We start from the raw sequence: 25953 nt of genomic DNA, 5'->3' as shown, positions 1-25953 counted from the left end.
GGGAAAAAAAAAAAAAAATTATTGAAAGGGGTGAGGAGCGGAGAGCGGTGGCAATGGCACCAGGAGGTCTAGAAGATGCCCGGTCACTCGGAAGCGGGATGAGCAGCTCGAGCGCTTAAAGCTGCGCTTTAAACGATTCCTGCGGAGCCAACAGAGGAGGAATGAATTTAAGGCTGGGGAAAGAGGTAGTTGTGAATTACACACACTTTCCAAATTGTTGGATAAATTCATGACTGCATTCGAAGCTGTGGAAGGAGTCCAACTGTATTGTAACACATTAGGTAGAGCTACTGCTGCATTTATATGCATATGCTACATATTAGGATACATGTGCAAGCACATGTCTCTAAGCACTTAGGCTACTTTTGAACAACTTTTACTGCAGTTCACAGAGCGATGTATAAATTGCCACAAACGTTATTTTGCAGTAAGATTTTGCCATGTCCGAAACAAACAACTGTAACCAGTTTAATTACTAACAAACTTTTCAACTCCTACACGCTGCTTCCCTCTTCTGTGTCTTGTGTGCAAGTGTCAAGTCGCGAGAGGACAGAGCTGTCAGATTTTCAGGAAAAAACTTGAAACACTGCTCACCAGACAAACAGAGGCTTTACAAATCAGAAAGCTTGCTGATCTCTCTGAGGCTGACTCTGCAAGGTGTTGCAGTTAGCAGCTCCAGAAACTGAGATGGAAAAGCAGCTCTGGTGAGGCACTGAGCACCTTGAAAGAGCAGACTTCAGCGTGTTTACAGCTCACATCTGCACAGCACACAAAATTACACTGTCCTCTCCCTGGATTAAGGACCAAGCCCTGTCAAATCGCTGTTTATAGGAACAACTGCCATTAAGTCAATTGCACTGTCCTACTTGCAAGTTCAGGCTACTAAGCATTGCTCTCCTGAGTCTTATGTGCACTTTAAATGTTGCACAAGTTCGACTGCTTAATAGACAAACTCTTCTCAAAAGGAAAACCAGATTTTGTTGTATTTTTTCCATTTTCCTTAATATGAATTCAGCGTTAGTACAGATAGCAGAAAGGTGTAGGCATTCAGTGTTCATACAGACAGCAGAAAGGTGGTTGTTTTTTTCTCTTTCATCCAATGTTTTAAATCCTACAAAATCCTTGCTCATGTATGTATTTAAGAAAAATTTAAGCTGATACAATCCCATCTTTTCCAACCTTAATGATTCTATTTGCCTAGCTGTACTGTCCAACATACAAGGAGTTAGAGACTAAGAATCAAAATACCATGTGAACGTTTTGTGACATTTTTCAATTCTTACAAAAAAAAAATAGTCATTTTCTCCATGGCTCTAAAATCTTAAATATATACAAACATTTCATTTCAAAGATAACTCAGATATTTGTGTATTATTCACCTTGGCATTTAAATAAAGGTCACATCCACGTTTCCAAGATAATCTTCCTTGTAATAAGCAGTCTACACCTCTGTTGATATCTTTAGTCTGACTGGCTATAGAATCAATAGGGCATTGTACAGTACATATAGAATGAAAAGAATCCCAGAAACCACAACAAATGGAAGTTTATATTAGAAAACCAATATCCTGGATCAGTATCCTAAACCCTTACAATGTCATCTTCTGCGTGCTGTTCTGCTCTATCTATAGACTTGCAACCTACATCTCTTCCCTGTAAACGATTATTTAGTTTCCTATACATCCTGTTTCCAGTGAATTTAGTAATTAGTAAATGCATTGGCAAGTTATAAAGGGGAAGCGTTAGCTACATTGTGAAAAGATATGTTACAAACCAAAATTAAGAAATAGACCTTCAAACGTGTCTTAAGAGTAGGCATAAGCAGAAGTCAAAGGACTACAACAGGATAAAGAATATTTACAGAAATATTACACTTGCAATAAACTTATTTCATAAAGGCAGTAAGTAGAAATAGAAAAAAAGACTACCCATAGCTAAGAGACTTTCAGCTCTTCAAAATCCAGCACAGGAGGGCAACATGTATTGTTATTTATTGCTTCAGAAATATCCAGAGTACCATCTGTACTGTGAATACTGCTGGTCTAATACAAATCATGATATCTATCAATAAACAGAAAAAATCTATTTCCCATAGTCTGTCTTCCAGCAAGACAGACTTCCTTCTAACGGGAAAAGTTTCTTCACTTAATACCTACAGGGCCAATTTTGCTCTCATTTCTACTGGTAAAAGTCCAAAATAATTACTTAGGTATCACGATTAACATTTCTTGCAGTTGTGTTTTTTTTCCCCACAGTGTTACATGCATTTGTTTTGTCACAGATTTCTCCGTATGTATTGAGACTATCTAATTTTAAGCAATCAAAATGTTAGCTTGCATCACTTAACGGTAAAAGGGAAGAAGATAGTAAAGGAAAGGAATTGGCATGTAATTTAGTCTTAGGCACCTGCATTCCTTCACTTAAGTTTCTCCTTATTTATTTATTTATTTACAACATACAATGTAAAGAGAAAGCACTTTAAGAACAAGCACATCCTCCAGTAATTAAAGTCAGCTTCCTATCAGACTGCATTGGCCCTTTGTTCCTTCCCCGTCACTTCCCTTCCTTCCACCGACCGATATCACGTAACTGCTGACAGCAAAATTTTTAGAGATCGATCTAGAAGACCAACAGGTATCACTTGCACTTTTTTTATTTTCCCCATTAGTACTAATATAATCAAGCCACTGCCTGATTTTTCTTACTAACAGCACTTTAATGTTATTTACCCACTGCTGTGATGAATGATCACATTTGCCACTGTCATGGGATATTTAAAAAAAAAAAAAAAAAAAAGAGGGAAGCCTGATTTTAGTCCTAGCAACAGTTTCTACTGCGTGGCAGTTCTTAAAAAGCTCGCACTTTTCTTCAGGGAAAATCCTTTATCAGATGTAGATTGGCATGGAAGAGCAAGCAGCTACCACTCCTCAGTAACTCTCCTGCAAACAGCTTCTCTCACATTCTGGGTGTGGTATGACCTGAACACAGTTCATTACAGAAGCAATTAAAATAACCCATAAAAACACTTAAGCCAGAGAATACTAAGGAGGTTATAATGTAGAAAGACATATCTTTAAAAACCATCCTATAAAATTTGATTCTGACTCATTAATAGTTCCCTTTAATACTTCAGCCTGTCATCAAATTGATGTGAACTTAGAAACTATAACTTACCACTAAAAATACATTTATTTTAATTGCTTAGGTCTGTCTTCCTCATTTTAAATGGATTTTGCCGGGGCATACATGAGGTTTACCTTGAGCTTTTTTGATGCGGTTGAAAGCTTAGTTAGTTCACCATTCACTAAACTGTATTACTCAGCTCTAAGAGGGTAAGAGACATGGCTGAAAAATTCTAAATATAGTGCCCAGTCTCGTGCTCTAAGTGAAGTAATGGGCATTCTGAGTCCTAATGGCTCTTGGTACATTATGCTGATTTTGAGGTTTGCTGTGTTTCCTGTCAGTGAGACAGGAATCACTTTGATTGCACGGCCAAGGCACCATGTTGTTTCTGGAAGGTCAAGAACAGCAATCTCACACAGCCTGACCAACGGAGCACACTCAGGAATTTACAGCTCACTTTCCTCGAATGTTCAGAAACTCAAGGAAAGTATATTTGATCATTTTCTGAAGCACTTTGTAGTCTCCAGTTTAAAAACAGTACAAAATCAAACAAAATCAACACTTTTCAAAGCACTGCCTGCTCAGCAGAGTAACCGAACTGAGGTGATAAAGAAGTTGAATGCTCCTGCAGTAAATGAACGCTAGGTTATCCAAGATGAGATAACACCCAGCCCTCCTTTAATAATAAAATGGGGGTGAAAGCTCAAACTGACCTCGCTTAGCAACATTTCAACACAACTCAAAGTCCTACGATCTCAGTCACTCAAGTTGATAAATGCATACATTTTCCTGTTGCAGAAGTCACCCCTTCTGCTACAGTTCATCGTGCACGTCATGGTGGTGTAAAACATCCACTTCAGCCTTGAGCTGGGCAAGGGGACCTGTAGATAACCACCAGAGAGCAGCCACTGAAGAACCCATGCTGTTTTACTTCACACTGCATGCTCATAGAAGCAGAGCAACCAGAGCCCACCATCACCTTGTGCTTGAGCTTCAGCAAACTTTGACACAAGTACTACTAAGCAGGGGACACAAAGCTCTGATGAACATGACTGAAAATATAAAAAGCGAAATGAAATACTTTTGACTAGGAGAAAAAAAAAAAGTTATCTATCAGAGGCATTTTGATCTTTGCATAATTCCATAAACAGACCATTCGTAGTTTATAAAAGAAAACCTTTTCTAATCTCACCAGATGTTTTGTCCAGCATCATTCATACCCAGCAGGTCAGACAACATTCAATATTCATGTTTATGCCTGTACAGTATCAAACACAAAAACAGTGCGATCAAAACTGAGACCTTAAAAAAAATCTACTATTATTTCTGTTTTAAATGGGGGTGGAGGGATTGATTAATCTTGCATACATTTCAGGGATGTGAAACAATGCATGAACCATATTTCATTGTCCTTTACTAAATTCCAAAGGCCTGGGAAGGAACACAACTGCATTGAAGTTAAAAGAAACAATAGGTTAGGGAGGTCTTTTTTTGTTTGTTTTGTTTTTTTAAAGATCTGCTTGAAACCTAATATTCAAGGCAATTTCTTTTACAATTCACTGCAAGAGAGTAGAGGGACAAAGCTCATCTAGTGTTTGCATAGCAACTACTGTAATGAGTGCATAAGAGACGGGAAAAAATTTAAAATACTGACCTTAACCAGTATGTTGCTACTACGAGGGAAAACACACGCACACAAACAACAAAAAAACCACAAGATTGGCTGTTTAAAAATGGAAAGTAATAGTAATCTACTCATAAAGCTCACATTTTAATTACATATCTGATTTAACTCATGGATAAAAGCATCTTAGGGAAAGTACGAGCTACCTGAATTTCATCATTTTTTGTTGTTATTGTTTTAATCAATATTCAGGTAAAATTTGCAGAAATTTCAGTCATTAAGCCAAATTATTATGAAAATCTTGAAATTTCACCACCACTAAGCCTGGCTTACCTGAAATTAATTCCACCCCCTACATTCCTAAAAAACATGACTGGATTCTACTTAGCTACATAGATATTTCTTAGAAGCAGCTTGATAAATGTCACAGTTGTTTTAGTTTTCAACTACAGAATACTCCTCCCAGTCAAGAACTTACTCAACTTTAGCCATTCTGCCTCAGATCCCTTCATACAGAAGAGAAAAGTGAATGAAATAAGCCTCATTTATTTATTAAGTTTGGTCTCCTGAACCTGGGGGTACCACAACTCCACATTTGGGGCAGCTAGCCCATAATTCAAATATCTGAAATCCAATGCTCAACATATTAACTTGGATGTAGCTCTATGAGAACTAGGTCCTCAAACAGCTATTAATGATTTTATATAGGAAGGTGGAAAAAATGTCATTTCTTAATGCTCAAAGCTGAAACATTTTCTGAACTTACAAAATAGTACCATATACTCTTTCACGTAAAGAGAAAATCTTTTGACTAGCAGTCCACATCACTCCCAAATTAAATAAGAAATTGGCTTCAATGAAAAGGCCACCATGAACCTTGGCAGGCTTAAAACTTCTCCTAAAATATGATTATAAAAACATGTCTAACACATAAATAGGTACTTGCATTTTCATGTATATGGGTAAGCCGGACAGGGGTATATAAACCCACTGAAGCAAAGTTATCAAGTATAACTTCTGTATAGGATATTCCAAGACAGATAAAATAGATTGTCTACAGCGTGGGGAAAACAGATGACAGCAACTGCTGGAAGTGTTTAGGCTTCTGCTAGCTGGTGCACACCGTGATTCCCTTTTGGGAAAATAGCAGAAAACAGCTGACAAGAACCTTAAAGCGTAGAGATTTTGCTAACCCCTAAAAAGGAGGAGGAAAGAAAATGCAACACAGCATAGAAAGGAGCAGTCACTTACGAAAGTGTCAGCTTGTCCTTGCTTTGTTCCCATCCTCTGATTAAAGCCCTAGATAATTATTGCCTCCCCTGTATACAGCAAAATTCTCTTATTTTAGTCTTGATTAACTGGGGGGACAACAAATCAGAATTTGACAAGAATTTAACATTTTATAATCTGTATATGACCCTCTCATATATCTGGGCTAACACAGTTAACCAAATAACTGGCACATTTTGTCTAGAGATAATGGTGTCCTTTTATTTTCAGGAACTGAAATCACTTTTTAAATTAATGATAAAAGCTAAAATGTATTACATCAGAAACATACTGTACATGAAAGCATGCTACAGCTCCTTCATTTTTGAGTGACATCTGAAAATAGGAAAATATAACCTAAGCATCACAAATCATCAGCCAGGAGGCAAGAAGAGTGATCAAATAGGGCATGTAGCCAAATGCCCCTCAGTCACATAATGATTCCTGGTTATAAATCAATTTGGGGTACAATAATGAGGTAGAGATCGTTCAACTGAATTAACAGTTTGAAGAACAGGGAACACTTGGAGCCTTTATTTGAAGGGGCAAGGGAAATACACATGGACATGACCCTCCTTTTTCCTAAAAAGGCCTTTTTTCTATGGCAGTTGTTGAAAGACAGAAAAAAGAAAAAAAAAAACAGAAACCAACTAAAGATGGAAAAAGTAAGCATCTCTCTTGGCTTTAAGAAGACTAATTTAAGAGTTCAAGAAACCATTGCACATAACATAGCTAGAACTAGCTAAGTCCACTTTTTCGTCCTAACAATTTAGATCTTTTTTCCCTAGAAGAAACATTTGTTTTCCAAAGCAAGCAAAAGTCACTCCAGCTGCTGAACACACGTGCAAGTAGCTACAAGAAAAAAAAAAAAAAAAGCTGATTCTAAACACAAACTGTTATTGGCACTTTGACTGGACAGATGTCTAAAGGATCTAACTTTCATTTATGCTTAGGCAGGATGCTTGATGTTTAACACAGTGAATACTCAAGGCCATAGACGAATGGACAACCTTACTTCAATACATCATAATCAACCTGAGAGTAAAAGATGTTTACTTAAACAATCATAGGTGAAAATACTATTTTAATTACTTGTTATATAAATATGTGAATTAAATCTATGAAGTACACCTTAGAACTAAAAGAAAACATTTCTCAGACTAGCAGCAGCAGCTCTCAGCTGTAGTTTCCCATCCCATGGTTTAAAATGGTGCTTTAGTCCTCTTTAAGAGGAACAGTTTGGAGAAGCAAAGGTGACTTAAATCCTGAATAAGAGCATCTATGCTAAGGATTAACATGCTTTAACCAAACATGCATCTTTAGATGATTCACTGAGTGTTCCCAGGCCAAGGTGGACCGAGGTCCTATTGAAACAACACAACCTCCAAACATTCCACGCTTCAAGTCCCAACACATTCAGCTGTAGAAGACATACAGCAAAACATTTCGCAGGATTAGGACAGATAGTAAGGAAGTGAATTACTTCCCAGGTAGTGACACTCTCAGAATCACAGAGCTCCAATACCTAGAATCATACCCAGAAACAATTTGTAATATGTGAGAAATAGTTTTCATAATTTGCAGTATGGTTCACTGATAAAATGTATTAAACTGACAGCATTCTTCATCACTTGTAGCTTCAAAGCTGTCTTTAGCCACTGAACTGCGCTGTTCTGCACTGCTACCATCTCTTTTTCACTTTAGTCCTCCAAGAGGAAGTGATGGAAAGGTCCATTTTAGGGAAAACAGATGCCCTCACGTTATCAGGTCTACAAGAAAATGATCAGCTTCATGAAATTTGACAACAAGGTAAATTTAATTTTCTCAATCTGAACTTGCAGTAAAAATTAAGGTTCATATTTTGTGCTAAAGAAAGGAAGGGGTGCCACCTCAGCCCAGCCTTCATACACCCGGAGTTTATTATACACAGATGTACTTCAGAAGCATGCACACGAAAAAGGGCTTATTCTTGTCTTAGGGCGTATGTAGATAGTAAAGATTTTATGGATATAAACATGACCTCAATAAGTCATGTAATTTTATCCACCTGCACAGGAGAGACAACACCTACATCATTCCTAAGGAATAATTGTCTAATTGTTTTTAAGTACCACCCACTCCCCCCTCAAAATGATGGTGAACTCCCAAGCCTTCCCAGACAAGCCCATTCAGTACTGAGGTACCTTTACCATTTATCTTACAATATTAACAAAATACTGTAATAGCGATTTAAGCACATAAATTCTTGCCATATGTATTGAGCACACGAAGAACACACTGCAGTTTGCAGCCAACTTCCACCTGTCTAAAAGCAAGTGGCAGCTGTATGACTGCAGCTTATCCAGGCAGCTTATCCAGGTACTGGTGGCAATTGGAAGGGGCCATCAGAAAGTTCTAAATTTTGCCACTGCTGCTGACCGGTAACATACAAATAAGGCCATGGCAGCATAAGAGATAGGCACAGTGCCTATTCTGCTCATGGATGAAAGAGCAGCTCCAGACATTTACTTCTATATAAAATGTGTGTTAAAATTGTTTTAGAGAACATCCAATTCCTGTAAATGTTATGGGAAAATGACATTTATGACTAACCAGTCTCCTCTGAGAAGCATGATGTGTTGTTGCTGGCCAAGTGCCATTTTCTGTCATACCAAAAATATTAACTAATTGAAGTTTTAAAAAAAGTTTGTATGAATTGGATACTTGCACAATTATGCCTAGTTCTGGTCAAGACAACAGAACAGCACCAGGTGAATCAGATAGCAGAAAAGCACCTATTTACCCAACTGCATCCAGGAAAAAACACTGAAAAATTGAGGTCCACCTTGAACCTATACTCTATGATGTTATATTCTGGGGAAAAAAAAATATTAAATTACAGGCAGGAATTATCTATTGAAATTTCTTATAGATAATAAATTTCAGACTGTGTCTTAATCTAAAAGAAGTATTAAACTGACAAGTGTAAAAGGAAGACTAAAGGGTTAGAAACTTACAGAGAGCTGAAGCAACTCACACGTTCAGGGATTCAGAACTTCTGCAAACTCATTAGTCACTTGAATGATGCAGACAAAACACCAGAGTCAAAAATTCAGCCCTCAAACTGTTAACACTTCTATGAACAGTAAACACAACATGCAGGTAGCATTTACCTCATAAACTAAACACGAATTGCTTGCTTGGGGTAATCAGTGCCAGTAGCAACCTGACCAGGAACTTCCAGAATTTGAGGCACAAACAAGAGCATGCATCTTGCCCATCTTCCCATGGGGGAAAGACAAGCAGGGCTCGAAAAGACACTTTTCAGGAGCTCAATTAACTCCTTCTACCATTTTTCATTAGATAAATGGTAGCAGTAGGCTGCAATGATAACACTTACCAGTACCGATACTCCATACAGAAAATGCAAACATGTACACCTGCCCATGGGGAAAAAAAATGGTGGAGAAGCACTATCCTCTATACCTCCGTAGTACTGCGAGCTTTGTAACACTGGGTTTTGTAAGAACAGCTCAACAATGCATGGTCAAGCAATAACATTTGATTAGTAATAATTAAAATATACATTTAAAACAAAGCTCAGGTTCCTAAGGACACAGGACCCCTCCTACCAACTTAACTTGCTCAAAATGTAGTCGTTTCAATGACATTGTCATTTAAAATTCACACATTATCAAAAGCATTATTTGGCGTAATTTGACTAGTAACTATAACATTAAAACCTCTTTTGATTAATATTAATTCTCAAAATAATCCATTACAGCAAGTCAACACTGCTTTTCCATTTTAATAAATCTAAAGTCCAGGCATAAAATTTTACTTAAGCTTAAGAAAAGAAAAAAGCAGGACCTGGGTTAGTAACTGAAAAGATTTGTCTGTGTCTTGGTGCTTTGACCCCTATACCACATCTCTTGTGGTTCATCTTTCCATTTCCTTCTGAAAGCTTTCCATCTGCAAAACTATAATTTCCTGGCTGACGTAAATTTGAAGAGTTCCAAATTCTGGTGTTGCATTTGAAATCACTTGCTTTATTTCCGACTTTACAGGCAGTTTGCTGGGGGGGAAGGAGAGAATGCACTACAGTAATATGAAAAAATCTCAAACTATTAACCACCAAAACCCAAGTCATATTCATGTGAGCTTGTTAAATTATTGACCCATTTAGATTGAGAACAGAAGAGGATTAACACTTGTATGCCATTGAAATACCAGCGGTAATAGATATTAACTTCAAAGAATAATGAAATAACTTGAAACAGTTGTTGATAGAAAGAGGGAAGGAAGAAAGAAGTACATCTCCAAAACGTAACACATCAGAATACAGCTCACAACTCATTGTGCCATGCTTTCCAGTTGCTGAACTCTGGGAGATTTTTTTAAGGCAACTCCAAGTAAAGCTTGTTGCTACCGAGGTCTTGTCAGGACAGAGCTCATTACAATTATGTTTTTCAGGATAGGTAGTCAAGGGAGAAAAAAAAAAAACTGCCAGCAATTTAATAGGATGTCAACATCTTCACTCCCATCTACAAATCGTGAATCTTCCCTGTTCATAACCTCAGATGTTGCAGAGGGCTGGCATTACAAGATTAGAAGTGAATGGCTGGAATTAAGAACCCATACATTGCAAATCTGAACAGTTATTGCCACAGAAGGCATTACTACTTTTATACAAGACTGGTCTTTGGATAGGTGATTTCCAAGAATATATAGATATGGAAAGAATATAACTCAAGACAGTTTTTTGTTTGTTTGTTTATCAACTGAGGTTTTGGGATAAAGTAAAACTGAATTTTAGTAATGGATTGAAATTACTCCAACCAGATGCCATTGTTGATCCAGTCTTAAATCTCAAACTTACCAATACAAATTTTAAACTTTTCTGATGCCATTTACTGTCTCCAAATTTACACTGGATTTTATATCATCTATATCCCTATTCAACCAGGAGGATTTTTCAACAGCTTAGCAGTTGTGAAATCGCGGTCACAGTCAACGTTACTGTTACAGATTAATTTGGTTTTCAAAGACTATATTATCCTGTTTACATTTACTCAGCATCACAGCTAAGTACATCTGGTTATCCATTTTAAATTTTGCCCAAGTTAACCCAGAACTGGCAACGCCATTCATCACATATGACTTTTATTAAGCTTTGTAAAGCAAGTCAGCATTTTAAGCATCAGATAAAACAACGATTACCTCTCTGTGGTAGTCTGTGGAGTAATGAGCAGAACTCACACCCCCCTCATTAAAAGTCTTCATTTGATAAAATAAATTTCCTTATCAGGAGATCTGCCTTCCACACAGTCTCTTGCAACTGAGACACCCTTCACAGAGATTTGCATCCTAGTATGAACTAATGATTTAAAATATCTACACATAAATAACATACTGGAAAACAAATTTTAAAGTAAGTGCTAGCATTCTGTCGGGAAGTGCTGACTGATTCAGATAAAGCCAACAGATTACACAACAGCTATGGTATGTTGTTGCTGCTGTAATTTCAAAGGATTTTGACTTTCTTTATGACAGGGAAAAAAAAAAGAAGCATCAATACAGATAATAAAGAGAGCTATAAAAGTAGCCATAACATATGTCTTCATAAAAACTACATATCAGTAAGTAGAACTGTAGGCAAAGGAAAGAAACACATAGACACCCTAACACCAGAAACTCAGTTTAACAAACCCAAGTTTTACTGCCACAAACTATGGAAGGCACAGACAGGCTGGCTTTCTTCTGAAAATAAATACTTAACAGTATTGGTGTCAAAAATTACACCAACTTTTAAGATTTACCAGAAATGATGAAGCATTATAAAAGCCAGACGATGGCTTATTGCTAACTGGGAAGAATGCCTCAGACGAAGAAGCATGACTTCATCTACATTTAAAAGCTTTCAGCTTAGCATTTTTATTTGCATTGTACAGGGGGAGATTCAAGTACATATCCAAAAACTTTAGAAGCAAGTCTCCCTCATGTTATAACCTGTAAAACCTCTAGTAAGCCACATCTTTAATCGGGGAAAAAACACATAAGCTAGATAAAAATAGGCATTTAAGGCTTAAAAAAAGCACCCCAAACATTCAAAATCTTAGTCATTTCTACAGCATGACCTCATACATATCAAGATATTGATACTGATCAGGTATATGCTAAGATCTCAATACTTTGGCAGAAGGAATGATAAAAGTCCAACTAAAAAAAAAACACACCACAACAACAAAAAGAACCTACTTTCACTTGCATCCTTAAAGAACTCAGCTATCATTACATTATTCCTTTAAAAAAAATTATGATTCTAAGAACAACGATTCATTCTAGAACAAGCTAAGAGGCAAGTTTTGCAATCTCAGTTTCCCACGCTTTCTTTAGTTTTCCTGAAACTCAGAGGAAAAGCAGTTCCCCTCTAGTCCTGTAAAAACACAAATTAAACAATATCAATGTAATACAGGTCCCTTCAACAGCGGAAAAACACACTTGAAAATAAAAAGGTATCACATGACACCAAGAAGACAATGAGCTGTTTTGGGTGTCTTGTAAGAGCACATAGTAACACATTGCTAAATATAACATAGTGAAGCTGAAACTATAAGCATTTAAAAAACTCTAGAAAACAAGACAACACAACTGAATACATGGTATTGAGGCCAGGAAGCTATAGCATACATGCTGAGAAACGCAGTTACAATGAACAGGTGAGAGCTGATGATGACGTATTTCTTTAAGGAAGAAAAAAATGGTATTGCAAACAAGTACGATAGTAAGCCACAATAAAGCAGTAATTTATAACAGAAGCTCTGAAGAAAGAGTAATAAGACACTGCTCTGACTCTGTTTAACTACCTAGCATTCATGTTCATAAAAACAGTTTCCAATGCCTGTTTTTGCTGGCCTGGTTTCAGAAAGGGTTCTTGTAGTCCTATGAAGTCAACTGCCTGGAATTATCTGTGAATACTTTGCCCCAATGATATACCTACCTTTGTCTAAAATGAAGTTACTTTATCATGAAAAACTGTAAATGTAAATGCTAAAAATATTTTAATGGATAGGGGAGTTCCCTTTCTTTTATTTATTTTTGAAGTCAACTTTTTCTGATCCTTGTGTGGTTTTGGCAAAACTACTCTCTCAGATGCAACATATCTGTGTCCTTCAAAGAGACCTGGTGGCTTAAAAGATGTTTGTTTTGTTGTTGTTATTTTTTTCAAAAACTTGCTTATGGTATCTAAAGTCACACTTTCACTTTTATTTTTCTGCTATATACATGGCCAGACTTCATAACACAAGACAAAAGCTAGGCTTACCCTTGCGTGAGGACAAAGTTAAACAGGCATTCAGTCTCCATCCTGCAATCCCACAGCTATCAAAAACAAGCGCAAAAGCATATTTAATGACACATGATCCAAAAAAATCCCACATGTTTATTACAACTTTTTTTTTTTTTGAAACATATTAAAATCCTTTAACAGCTTCTGAACTCTGCTCCACAATTTAACTTCACTGAAGTGATTTTATAGATTTAAGGGGTTAGAAGTATTTCCTTCTATTTCTGCTAGGATTTTAAAATTGCATTTTATGTTTCGAATGAAAGAGAAACATTTCTACATACCCTAAAGCCTTTTGGAACAACCAAAAAAAAAATCTCTTGAAAATTCTTATCAGCTTATACAACAAATAGGTCAGATTTAGTAATTTAGACACTTTTGTTCAAATACCCATGGCAATTCATGGTTGCTGATCACAACTTGGCTTAGACTACCTCAGTCAAGCATTCAGCTTGGTCTGGAACCTCAAGAGCTTTCCTGAATCTAGACTTCAACAAGCACTCCGCATAGTTTGGGAAATGGAGTTATAGACCAAACAAACGAAAAAAAGAAAAAAAGAGGAAAAAATGCAAGTTGTACATACCTGTCATGTTCATTGTAAGGACTTCTGTTATCATTCCTTCAAACATCTGTCAACTGACTTTACTGATTTATTTACAAACAAGTCTCTTATTTGAATCACAAAATTTTAAACAGCTTCCTATGTAATTTGGGATTGCTGGTTCCTATTTGGGTCGAAAGTGTTCTTTCTAAAGCAATTTAAGGGGCATCAGTCCCTTGTGCATTAGTATCATTTGGCCAGAGAGATATCAACTAGTTAATCAAGAAGCGCTAAATAATACACCAATTAATTAAATTCAGCCAAATTTGCCTAACAAAAATAAATGACAGCGAAGGAAGCAAAAATAAAACATATGCTAATAACCTCAAGTCTAACCGTATTAACGTGTCTTAACACACGCAAAAACTGAGTTCATTCCAAATGAAATTGTTAGTTGTGCTTCTGTTATGGTTTTATATCTATGGCAACGGTAAATCATCAATTGAACTTCACTACTAAAGCATTCAGAGACAAGGGTGGGGAGGGGAGAGAGTTGTGTGAGTTTTTTTTTATTTAAAAAGAACTCAAACAAGCTAACGTTAAGAAGATGACAAAAGTTTACACACTGACAACACAGTAAAAAGCTGCCTTTGAAGATGGCGCAGTCGCCTTGTTCTGTCAGCCAGCAACATTCCTCCAAGCTCATTTCACAAACCTCTCCCTCTCCACTTACACCTTTTCATGTCTATTTTCCCCCGTTATACTAATCTACTGTTGTAAAGAAATCGGGGCTGCTTTGAGTCTTTGAAATCAACTCAATTTACTGTTACTTCCCCTTCCACCTAGTTTTCACATAAATGTGAAAAAATATTTTTCACATTACACTCAATATAGTGCAACTTCTGCACTAAAATAAGAGCTGTGGGGATGGTGAATGCGTTAAGAAATTTCATAGTCAGGGATTTCTATCAAGTATCCCCATCAAACCAGACAAGTCTGATGGACAGCTGTAGAATGGCAGGGACTTCCTCTCTCCAGGCAAAAAAAACTCAACGCTGCCAAAGAGGATGTTGCTGAGGCAGCCTATTAAGCCCCCAGAAATATATGCCTCCAGTCAGCCAGCAGCTAATAAAGAGCTGTGGAAAGGAGGCCATTATCTGAGCTCTTCCTGAACGAAAAGGATGGCTGCAACAGGAACTTGTCAGTGGAAAGCTGTAAAGACTTACTGTTTGGACATCACAACACTGACCAGGGACAGCTGTGGAACAGGAACTTGATGTTTCAGCAGCTACTTCTGGAGGGTCATCATCACTTTTCGGGGAGAGGATGGAAGGGGCCTCAGCTAACAAGTGCGTAAGCAGATATTTTGTTGAAGTACAGCCCTGATATGCAATTCCTTCCTCACCAGCACTCTGAAAATGAATATGTATCATACATATGAACAACAGCAAAACATACAAGTGCTCATATTCTTTCAGACTAGGCTTTTAAGACTATTCTTGAATATCAAAACATAATTTATAAGTCAGCTGAGGGGAAAAATCTAATTGAAAGGAGGCAGATGCCCCAAACCTAATCATACCTCACATCCATTCCACAAATATCTCCCTGACAAAGTGTACAAAAGGATGTAGTTATCTGAGGTATTTGGAGGTTTCTTAGGTTGTTACATGAACAAATGCACAACCTTATTGCAGGTCTCTAATGAACTAAGTATGTTCCATCTTGGTTAAGACTGAATGCTAACCTAAAAACTTGTAAACACTGATTTTGGAAAACCATTGTGAAAAGCTTAAAGAATCATATAAAACAGAGTTGCAATTCAGCACATCTGCAAGTTTTGGATATAAGACCAAGTCTGAACGTAACAGGCAACAAGGTTTGGCCTTAAGTTCTTAACCTAAATTCCTGCTTATCTACTGACTGTTTTTTTTATGATACAAGGTAATAAAGCCTGTATTCCCACTGAGGACTGACTCACCTACAATGTTTGTTTTTTGCTCTGATGTACTGTTTAGAAATTGGCATCAGTGAGTCCAACTAACAGCCTAGTGTGGGTATATTTCCTTCACATACTTTAACATCTGTAAGGTTTAATGATAAAACATCATAAAAGATCAGCATGGTTTATAAGTAGCTTAAAGGTATTACGAGGTTTATAATGCTGTAAAAGTATACCTGCCCTTGAGGGCTGCACCGATTTAATTTCTCAAGCACTGCGATAATCAAATTTCTAAAAAAACCCTGCCTGTACACACCTAGCCCCAGCAGACAGCCAAGATCAGCATTGTTCTAGTGCAGAACATCAAACAGTTGTGTTGCACTGATAGCTGTCAGAAGCTGAAAATGTAATTAAAGATGCATAACTACTGAAGTTATTAAGTGTAAATGATCGTATTGAAGTGTCCATTACTAAAGAATTTCTGAGTAGAAAGCTAAGGCCTGTGGGGACTTCACCATGACACTACAAGGAGAGGCCTGCTTCTAGGTGCAAGTACAAATAGATGTTCAGGCACATCTGGCAGATGTCATAATATTTCAAGTGTGTTTTTAAATGCCTATTAAAATGGCTACAAAATACGGTATCATTTCTCCTCCCCAGATTGAAAAAGCTTCTTGAACAAGAAACAGCATATCAGGAGAAAAAAGAGAAGGAAAGCAACAAGAAAATAGCCAAATTGAAAGAAGAATTAACTAAACTGAAATCCTTTGCTTTAATGGTGGTAGATGAACAACAAAGACTCACCGAGCAGTTGAATCAACAAAGTCAAAAAATTCAAGAGTTAACCACTTCTGCCGACCAAGCACATGAGAAACTCGCTTTTGCTGAAGCAAAAGTTCAAGAAGAAGAACGGAGAGCCAGCAGGCTGGAGGCTGAGCTGCAAGCCCAAAGCAGTAAGGTTTCCCAAGATCAAGAAGCAATGATGGCCAAACTAACCAATGAAGACAGCCAGAATCGTCAGCTCCGGTTAAAACTGACTGCTCTCAGCCGACAAATCGATGAGCTAGAGGAGACCAATAAATCTTTAAGGAAAGCAGAAGATGAACTGCAAGACCTAAGGGATAAGATAAATAAGGGAGAGTATGGGAACTCAATACTTATGTCCGAAGTCGAAGAATTACGGAAGCGACTGCTGGAGATGGAAGGAAAAGATGAAGAGCTCATAAAAATGGAAGATCAGTGCAGAGAACTTAATAAAAAATTAGAAAAAGAAGCATCACAGAGCAAGAACCTCAAAGGGGAAGTTGACAAACTCAACAAAAGAATTATGGAGCTGGAGAAGTTAGAGGATGCTTTCAACAAAAGCAAACAGGAATGCTACTCCCTGAAATGCAACCTAGAAAGAGAAAAAATGTTAACAAAGCAGTTGTCCCTTGAACTGGATGGCTTAAAAGCTAGAGTTGGAGAGCTTGAAGCAATCGAAAGCAAGTTAGAAAAAACTGAGTTCACGCTTAAAGAAGATTTAACAAAGCTGAAGACTCTAACAGTGATGCTTGTGGATGAAAGAAAAACTATGGGTGAAAAAATAAAGCAAACAGAAGAGAAGCTGCAAGCTGCAACTTCTCAGCTTCAGGTGGAACAAAATAAGGTGATGTCCGTTACAGAAAAACTTATTGAGGAAAGTAAAAAGGCACTGAAGTCAAAATCTGATGCAGAGGAAAAAGTATCCAGTGTAACAAAAGAAAGAGATGAATTGAAAAACAAACTGAAGGCAGAAGAGGAGAAAGGAAGCGATCTTGCTTCCAAAGTAAATATTCTAAGAAAGAGACTTCAGTCACTGGAAGCTGTCGAGAAAGAATTTCTTAAAAATAAGCTTAAGGAGAGTACTAAATCCAGCACTTCCTTGCAGCAGGAGAACAACAAAATCAAAGAGCTTTCTCAAGAAGTTGAGAGGCTTAAGCAAAAGCTGAAAGAAATGAAGGCCATAGAAGATGATCTTATGAAAACTGAAGATGAATTCGAGTCTCTAGAAAGAAGATATGTCAATGAACGTGACAGAGCCAAGCTCCTGTCCGAGGAGCTGGAGGCTGTCAAAATGGAAGTGGCTAGGTATAAATTAACGGAGAAGGCCGATTCCAATCAAGAGCAGCGTCTTTTTAAGAAGCTCAGAGAAGAAGAAGCTAAATCAAGTCACCTTTCCAGAGAAGTAGATGCACTGAAAGAGAAAATTCATGAGTACATGGCAACAGAAGACCTAATCTGTCACCTCCGAGGTGATCATACAGTCTTACAGAAGAAACTCACCCAGCAGGAAAATAAGAATAGGGAGTTAGCAAGAGAAATGGAAAGTCTCACAAAAGAATTAGAGAAGTACAGACGCTTCAGTAAGACCCCCAGACCCAGTCTCAATGGAAGAAGAATCTCTGACTTGCAAGTTTTTTCTAAAGAAGTCCAGACAGATCCAGCAGACAATGAGCCACCCGACTACAAAACCCTCATGCCTTTAGAGCGAGCAGTGATAAATGGACAGCTGTATGAAGACAGTGATAACGAGGACAAAGACAACAATGAGGAAGAACAATCAGTGTCTTTCAAAAGCAACTCATCCATTGCGAATGCCGTGAACAAGAAGTTATGGATCCCTTGGATGAAGTCCAAAGACAACCATCCTCAGAACGGAAAGATCCATAAAAAGCAAAATGGAAACTGTGCACAGACAGGAGACCTAGTGCTAAGCCATACCCCTGGCCAACCTCTTCACATAAAGGTAACTCCAGACCACGGACAGAACACAGCAACACTCGAAATAACAAGTCCTACCACTGAAAGCCCTCACTCCTACACAAGCACAGCCGTTATACCCAACTGTGGCACTACCAAGCAAAGAATAACCATTATTCAAAACGCCTCCTTAACGCCTGTAAAATCAAAAACAGCAGAAGGTTACATGAGCCCAGAGCAAGCCATTTCTCCCATTACCATGGCTGCTTTTGCAAGATCTCAAACTCCTGATTCATGTGGTTCTTTAACTCCTGAAAGAACAATGTCCCCTTTGGCTTTACCAGGCTCAAGTTCTCAGGAACAAATGCTCTCCGAGCCTTTGGAAATGGGAGCCAAGCACGCCGTTTTTAGAGTATCCCCAGACAGGCAGTCGTCATGGCAGTTTCAGAGATCTAACAGTACGGGATCAAGTGTAATAACTACTGAGGATAACAAAATCCACATCCACTTAGGAAGTCCTTACGTCCAAGCTCTCGCCAGCTCCAAGCCCGTCAGCCCTTGTACCCCAGTGCAAGATAACAGAACTCCAGCACTAGCTAACGGGATACCCAGTAAGCCCACCAATAAAATCACCAGCAGTATTACTATCACACCAACAGCCACTCCTCTCCCACGGCAATCACAAATTACAGTAAGTAATGTCTATAACTGACCCCCCATCCATGCTGACACCCTTACCAGCAACCCATCCTGTTTTTCATCCCAGCAAGAATGATTTGGAACAGCCCCTTTCCTTTGGGAGAGATCTGTGCATGAACTTTACAACAGTATATGGAACTAACTTTAAGTTTTGCCTGCTTAGTGTTATCAAGTGTGCACTTACTGTATATCTTCTCATTGAAATACAGTTATGTAAAATATTTAGTCTTGCACTTGTATAAATGCATCTTTATGTATTTCCATTTTCAAAATAACTCACATTACTTTTGACTGCAACTTGCCTTGGTAAAATATTTTAACATTACAAAAACAGTAAATAATTGATTATTTTTATCATTGCTTGCAGAACATTTTTTGGTTTTGTGTGTGTTTGTATTTTTTTTGCATGTATGGTAGAATTTGAATTAAGCCATAATATTGCCTGCTAACTTCAGATATGACTTGATTCATTATCTTCCCTGCTATTTCCCAATTCCTCCTAGCCCTCTCATTTCAGATAATTATCGTTACATCACACACACACTCAAAATAATATGTATTGTATCTTATTGCAGATTTTATGGTGCATAAATGATATGTTCCAGACCACAACAACCACTTTTACTCCCCACCTTTTTAACACTATGTTTGGTTACAACTCTTTTAATACCCTCCTGTAAACCTTTCTTATAACTGAACTGGATTCAGATGCCTACATCAGAAAACTATTCAAACAAGGCATGTGTTTCTTTTCCAATACAGCAGAAAAACTACCATCATCTAGGCACCTCATAAAACAATTAACAGCAACACTTAGTTTCCTAAACAATTCGCTCAGAATGAACTCACACATAATACTCGAATTTCATCTTTGCTCCTCACTATCAGTCCAACACGCTATACACAAGACGGGTACACTGAAGAAGAAACAAGATTAGCAAACTATGGCATGCCACATTTTTTGTATAATAGGCAGAGGAAGACAGAATCATTAAGAAGTAGTACTAGATCCTCTCTCCAAACACACAGACCTCTAGGACCACAGTAAATTGCAGTACCATACAGCACAGAGAAAACAGGTTAAGATATTTCAGTGATGAATACAGTATTAGTGCCTAGGAAAAGGACAACAACATAAACATTGCTGCCCTCAGTTTACTTGTGGGCCAAGCACAAAATCCTAACCTTCCAGAAGATGCTGCTACTAGTGGACCAACTTTCCCACTGAATGTAAATCAAGCCAAAAAACACTTTCGGATATCTCTTTTTTCAAAAGCTGTCATGAAAAAAAAAAAATCAAATTGGAGAGTCAGATTCTTATTCTAAAGAAGTTAAATGCCTATGTATCTCATGCTCTTTGGGGGAGGATAAAAATCAAACCTCCTTATCAACAAGGAAGTCTGCATGCAAGCATAAAGCCCCTATTCACTAAACCCATATCTTTATTCTTGTTTACATTACGTAGTGTAAAAAAAAACAACACACATTTCTGCAGTACAACCTAGCAATTGATTCAGCAAAGGACTTTGGTACATGCTTTAACGTAAGAAAGGGACTTTTTTTCAGACTGGAATCTAAATGATTACAGCTGTAGGTAATAGCTGATTTTAGAAGGAACAGCTTCTACTGAAAATCAAAACCCATCACCCATACACACTTCAGTATAATCAACAATGGGAAGAAAAATTAAGTTACAGATTTTGTCATAGAACTGGATATAACAAGTGTACTACAGCTGAGCAGCGGAAATTTTTAAGTCAAAACGTGGAACTGCACAGGCCTAGCTTAGTGTCATGCACAGCTTCAACAGATGCTGTATCAGATAATTGGGCTTTGCAAGATGTCCTTCCCACTTGGTTTGTCTCACTTTTATCTTCACTGACTGCAAAAGTGAGATCTGATTAAGAGCCGGTACAGAAGAAATGAATGGTCTTATCCTGCAGAGCAAATTGCAAGTTGGCTCCCACCAATTTCAGCAAAAGTTACTGATGAAGACAGTACCCAGCACTCAGGCAAGTCAAGATTATTATAATTTTAGAGTGTGCCAATTATATGTACAAGTTAATTTACTACATTCAGCTTACACATTATTAACTGAAAGGCTCGGCCAAAATTAAAAAGCAAAAGCAGTCCATTCAAAACACATTCTCTGTACTGCATGTTCTATTGATCCATACCCAAGATCTCTCAAGGGACATGCTATAAGCGTGGTACTGAGTAACTGTGCCCTGAGTAACAGACGTCAGATTTCCTAGAAATTAAATGAAATCTTGTCCCTGAGAAACAAAAGCATTTTCTTCTATTGGATGTTAAAATCGTGTAGAAACAAATATCTCATTTTATACCTGCGTTCCAAGTGTACAGAAATGTGTTGATTATTAACCACCTGGCCATCTATTACAATGCCTTGTAAAAGATAAGCACAAATCAGGACATAATACCAACAAGCACACTTAGTCCTTTGGACAATTCCCAAGCTATTATGAATAAGGACATTCAGAGTTTAAAAGATGTTTTCAATACAAAACCTAGGCCAGAGTTCACACCACTTTGCAGGTTAATTATTAAACAGGACAGTTCTTCTGCTACTCTCCTAATACTTATTAAGACATTCTGCTAATGTCTTAATAAGAAGCATCACCATTACCTGTAAATGAACTTGATATGTTTCCTAAAAAACACACCTTTATGAAGGGATACTTATATTCCTCTGCTAATTAAACAATCTATTTATAGACCTTCACTGACTTCACACCAGTTTTTGTCATTGATTTCAGCAGATGAAAAATGAAATTACTATTTTGCCTTAAATTAAGGTTTACAGAATAAAGCCTGTTCATCCTATTCAAATTCTCAAGATCTGTTTCAAAACATACAGCAGGGAAAATACATGCTTGGATGTTGCTGAGAGCTGAAACTTACTCAGCTGTTTGAACAGAAATAAGTTAGCTGTAATTTCATCGTAACAATGGAAAGCACAGCTTAGGGACTGAAATCACGTATTTACAAGTTTACTTCAAGCTGTCCAAAACCACTCCGTATTTCAGGTGATTTCTCTTTTACTGAGGGGGAATATTCACCTACTTCCTTAGCAGGCATAGAGAAGGCAACAGAGCAAGGAAAAAAATTAAATGATCTGTCTGTAAATTGATTTAAACACTGAACAGAAACATCAAGCATAATCATATTAAATTTCAACCAAGTAAGACAATTTTTCTAGGACTCTGATGCATTCCAGGTGGTAAGTATTGCTGTTTTAATCTTGGAGGATGAGACACTTTTGTTTTCAATGTTTGCCCCAAAGCCTAAAATATGACAGGTACTTACTTACAATAGTGATACAAATGAATTATAAAGCAAAATATGGTCACAAAAAATTATATATATATATATTTATATATCAGAGGGATTAAACTGAAATAGTGCATAAGAACAGTTTTCAGCCGATCATAATATCAACCCTTCCCTTTTCCAAAATTCTTAGCAAACAATTCCCCTCAAATCTAAAAATTTTGACATCCAGGGGAGAAGGAAAAGTCTTCAGGAACAGAAAGGGAGAATTAGATGATAAAAGAAATAGCGAAGTTATCAAGCTCACTTTCCTTGCTCTTTTCAGTTTTAGCTCAGTAAGCAAAAGAACACAAGCAAGGGCAGCACCTACAGTTCAGTGCCCGGCATTTCTGAGTTATTCTGTTTATGTGATTAAATATTTCCTTTGAAACGTTTATAATTTTTGTCCTTACAGGGAGGACAGATGAGGAAAGGGAAGGGAAGGGAGGAAAATAAAAAAAAGAAGAGAATAAGAACCAATAATGGTATTGAGAGCAGAGTGCCCATCTGTCAACTGAGAGGCACTACTTCAAGTTAAAAAAAAAATAAACCATTCCCTCAAGTAGCTAATTAATGAATAAGTTTAACAAAAATTACAGGAGCAGTCAGCTAGTTTTCCCAGTTCAAAGTATAGTAAATAATGTGAATATGGTGCCTGGGGACAGAATGCAAGGCTGTAAGAGAAGAGCTCTACGCAAGCATCTCATGCAAGGCTTAAAAAGGCACGTTTCCCACACTGAGGAAAAATAATCAGAAACAGAATTGTACAGTATTACTTTCTGATTAAGATTGAAAGGATGCTGCAGGGTTAGGTGATGGAAATGGAGTAACCATTTTCCTAGGGACTTTGTCCCTAGGAAACAGATACTGAGACATGCAAAACAAAAACTGAAAACTGCCTAATCTCTAGGCTTAAGCAAAGACTACCAAAACATTATGTTACCAAGAAACAGAAGAGAAAAAGATCTTATGGTTCAGGCTCAGCATGAGTGGGTGTATAAAGGCATTTTAAAATTAACACCAAGTACTGTAAGTGGGAAATTGCTCAAGGAAAAGACTGACCTTAAAAATTTAAGAATAAGGGACTGTTTTCACAAAACTGCAGTCAGTGGCCCCAAGATGTAGCCAAATGCTCTCTGCTAGCACATCCATCACCCAGTGCTCCATCCTTCTGTGGGCATTCAGTAGGCCTCAAATATCAGAGCTGCCAATTGCATGTGATTCTCCCCAGAATACTAAGCAAAATTGATCTTGGGAAGCAGATTTTGAGTACAGCAGGAAAGATCCGTTTTAATCAGCGACTCTCCACTCCCCGGCGCCTTCATACAAGGATAGCCAAAAGCAGCTCCTTCCCGACTCGTACCCCACCACGTCCCATACCACAGGACCCGGCCGTTCAGTTACGCTGTTATTACTGTTCAGGAGCACTGCGAAGCAGGTTAAGAAACTAACTTGGATTGGAAACAAACAAACCAAAAGATAAAATGGGATTAATTTCACAGCACAGCTCTACAAACAGCTACATCAGCACAACTGAAGGGGCAAGCAACAAGGGACCAGCACCCTTCGTAATGCAGTTGCTGCCAAAGCCCTGGTCTTATCTCCTGAGGTGCTACCACTATGCTCTGAAGAGACGCAGTCTAGCCTGCCTATACATCACAAAGCACTCCAGATGCGCAACCACTCATTCCTACTAAAAGCCTTTTGGGGCTTTAACAAAAAATGACTCTCACTTTACAGCTGAGAAGAGAAAAAAAATACAGGGAAGAAGTTAATTGACTTGTGTAAAGGCACAGCAAGGCACTTCCAGTCATGACAAGAATCCAGAACTTCCTATCCTTGAGTGTCTCATACTCAAACCGTTCTAGGTGATGTTTTTATCCTGTAGAAACACCAACCTAGGATGGACAAAAGTTGAGTATTTTTATATGTGTATAATATATATAGTTATACATATAAATTATATTGTATGTATTTATCAATTACATAATTTTTATATTTATATTTAAAAATAGGCCTCTGATTAACACACCTTTAAATGTGATCTCCACAGGTGCAAATAGCCTGCTCCCAGACAGAAAAAAGGCCCTGATGGTAAAAGCACAGGGTTCTTTTACCTCCTCCATGCGGAGCACAAGCGTGCTTTCATGTTCAAAGGTGTCTGTAGGTATGTTTTCACACATCCAGAAAAGGTGGACACTTAAAAATGCATAAACACATCTATCCCTAGCTGCTCACAGTCTGTGCAGAATATGACCCACTGTCAAGACTTACTCCACAAATGGCAGATCCAAACCAAGAGAACTGATGATCTCATACATATTTGTAAAATAATGTATTGTACAAATATACTAATTTTTAAGCACCGCCAGAAACATTTGTGTGTCAGCACTGTCCTCTCCTGGGCACAATCAATATCGCAGGGTGTTCAGGAGTCTTCAAAAAGGCCATATACTATTTCTTCTTGGAGACAGTGCCCTAATATGGTGCCTTCTTTTTTCAAGGCGCAAAGAGAAGAGCAACAGGCAACTGTCCATTTCAGGAACAGGAAGCTGCCTTTCAGTGCTGATCTATTGGTTCCAGGGCAATCTTTGTCCTACACGAGTTGACCCTTGACAACCTCACCTTCCCCCGCAACTTGTCAATTATCTACTAAAAAAAAAAAAAAAAAACAACTTTCACCTACCTAATGTTTAGGGATTATCATATTTCCCAGTGAAGACATGTCCTACATGTCCTAAGAAAAGCAGGGCATGTGACAGAATTTCAGTAATTATGAATGCCAAGTCTGCCTCCAACTCTGCCCAACCCTGTTTCTTTTACCCACCTTTCCCTAGTTTAAAGTAGATTTAAACTTGGTGTTCAGGAAATAACATCATAGTGGCACATTTGGACACATGAGCACAAATCATGTCGCATGTATGGAAATTACTTCTGATTTTAATAGAAATTTTTTTGTCTAGTAGTTTATATTGTTGAAATCATGAGTCCTATAACAGGCCCAATATCAGAAAAATAGTAGAAATGGTAGAAAACTGAGCTTAGAAAGGCTGAAAAACATCCTGAGGTCCCATTTTCTTGTTGCAATTTGACCTAAACCCTTCCCCTGGCTCATCCTGTTCTTAACTTCCTGCAATGATAACAATTTCCCAGTTACCCCAGGTATCTATAACAGGGTTGAAACATCCTTGCCATTAAAAATCTTGCAAATTTCTAAACTAGATTTCTTTTGCTGAAATTGAAATCCAGTTTTTGTTTCCTATCCCTCCACTGGACTTGGAGAACTATTTTCTCTGCAGCAGCCTTTCACATATTAGAAGATAGTTAACATATCTTTCTTCAGTTTTATTTTCTCCAGATTAAACAAACCCAATTGTTTT

At 37.7% G+C, this 25953-nt stretch overlaps 2 protein-coding genes across 5 annotated transcripts in view; one reads left to right on the top strand and one right to left on the bottom strand.

Moving 5' to 3' along the window:
• The window catches only part of CMSS1 (cms1 ribosomal small subunit homolog), a 239393-nt gene that overhangs the window by 202423 nt on the left and 11017 nt on the right, over positions 1–25953 (bottom strand). The window lies entirely within an intron of this gene.
• The window catches only part of FILIP1L (filamin A interacting protein 1 like), a 205311-nt gene that overhangs the window by 170095 nt on the left and 9263 nt on the right, over positions 1–25953 (top strand). For 2 of the 4 annotated variants that reach the window (XM_083820329.1, XM_083820330.1), the window contains one exon: positions 16484–19614. In XM_083820329.1, coding sequence (XP_083676455.1) covers positions 16484–19256 — 2773 coding nt within the window. In that variant the 3' untranslated portion in view covers positions 19257–19614. Of the gene's footprint in view, positions 1–7720; positions 7826–16483; positions 19615–25953 lie in introns of those variants that run through there. The other 2 variants (XM_083820331.1, XM_083820332.1) reach the window with 2 other exon arrangements.

Source organism: Anser anser, assembly GCF_964211835.1.
Source record: "Anser anser genome assembly, chromosome: 1".
Lineage (NCBI taxonomy): Eukaryota > Metazoa > Chordata > Aves > Anseriformes > Anatidae > Anser > Anser anser.
The sequence above is the reverse complement of the archived record's forward strand: the minus strand, read 5'-3'. Positions and strand labels throughout refer to the sequence as shown.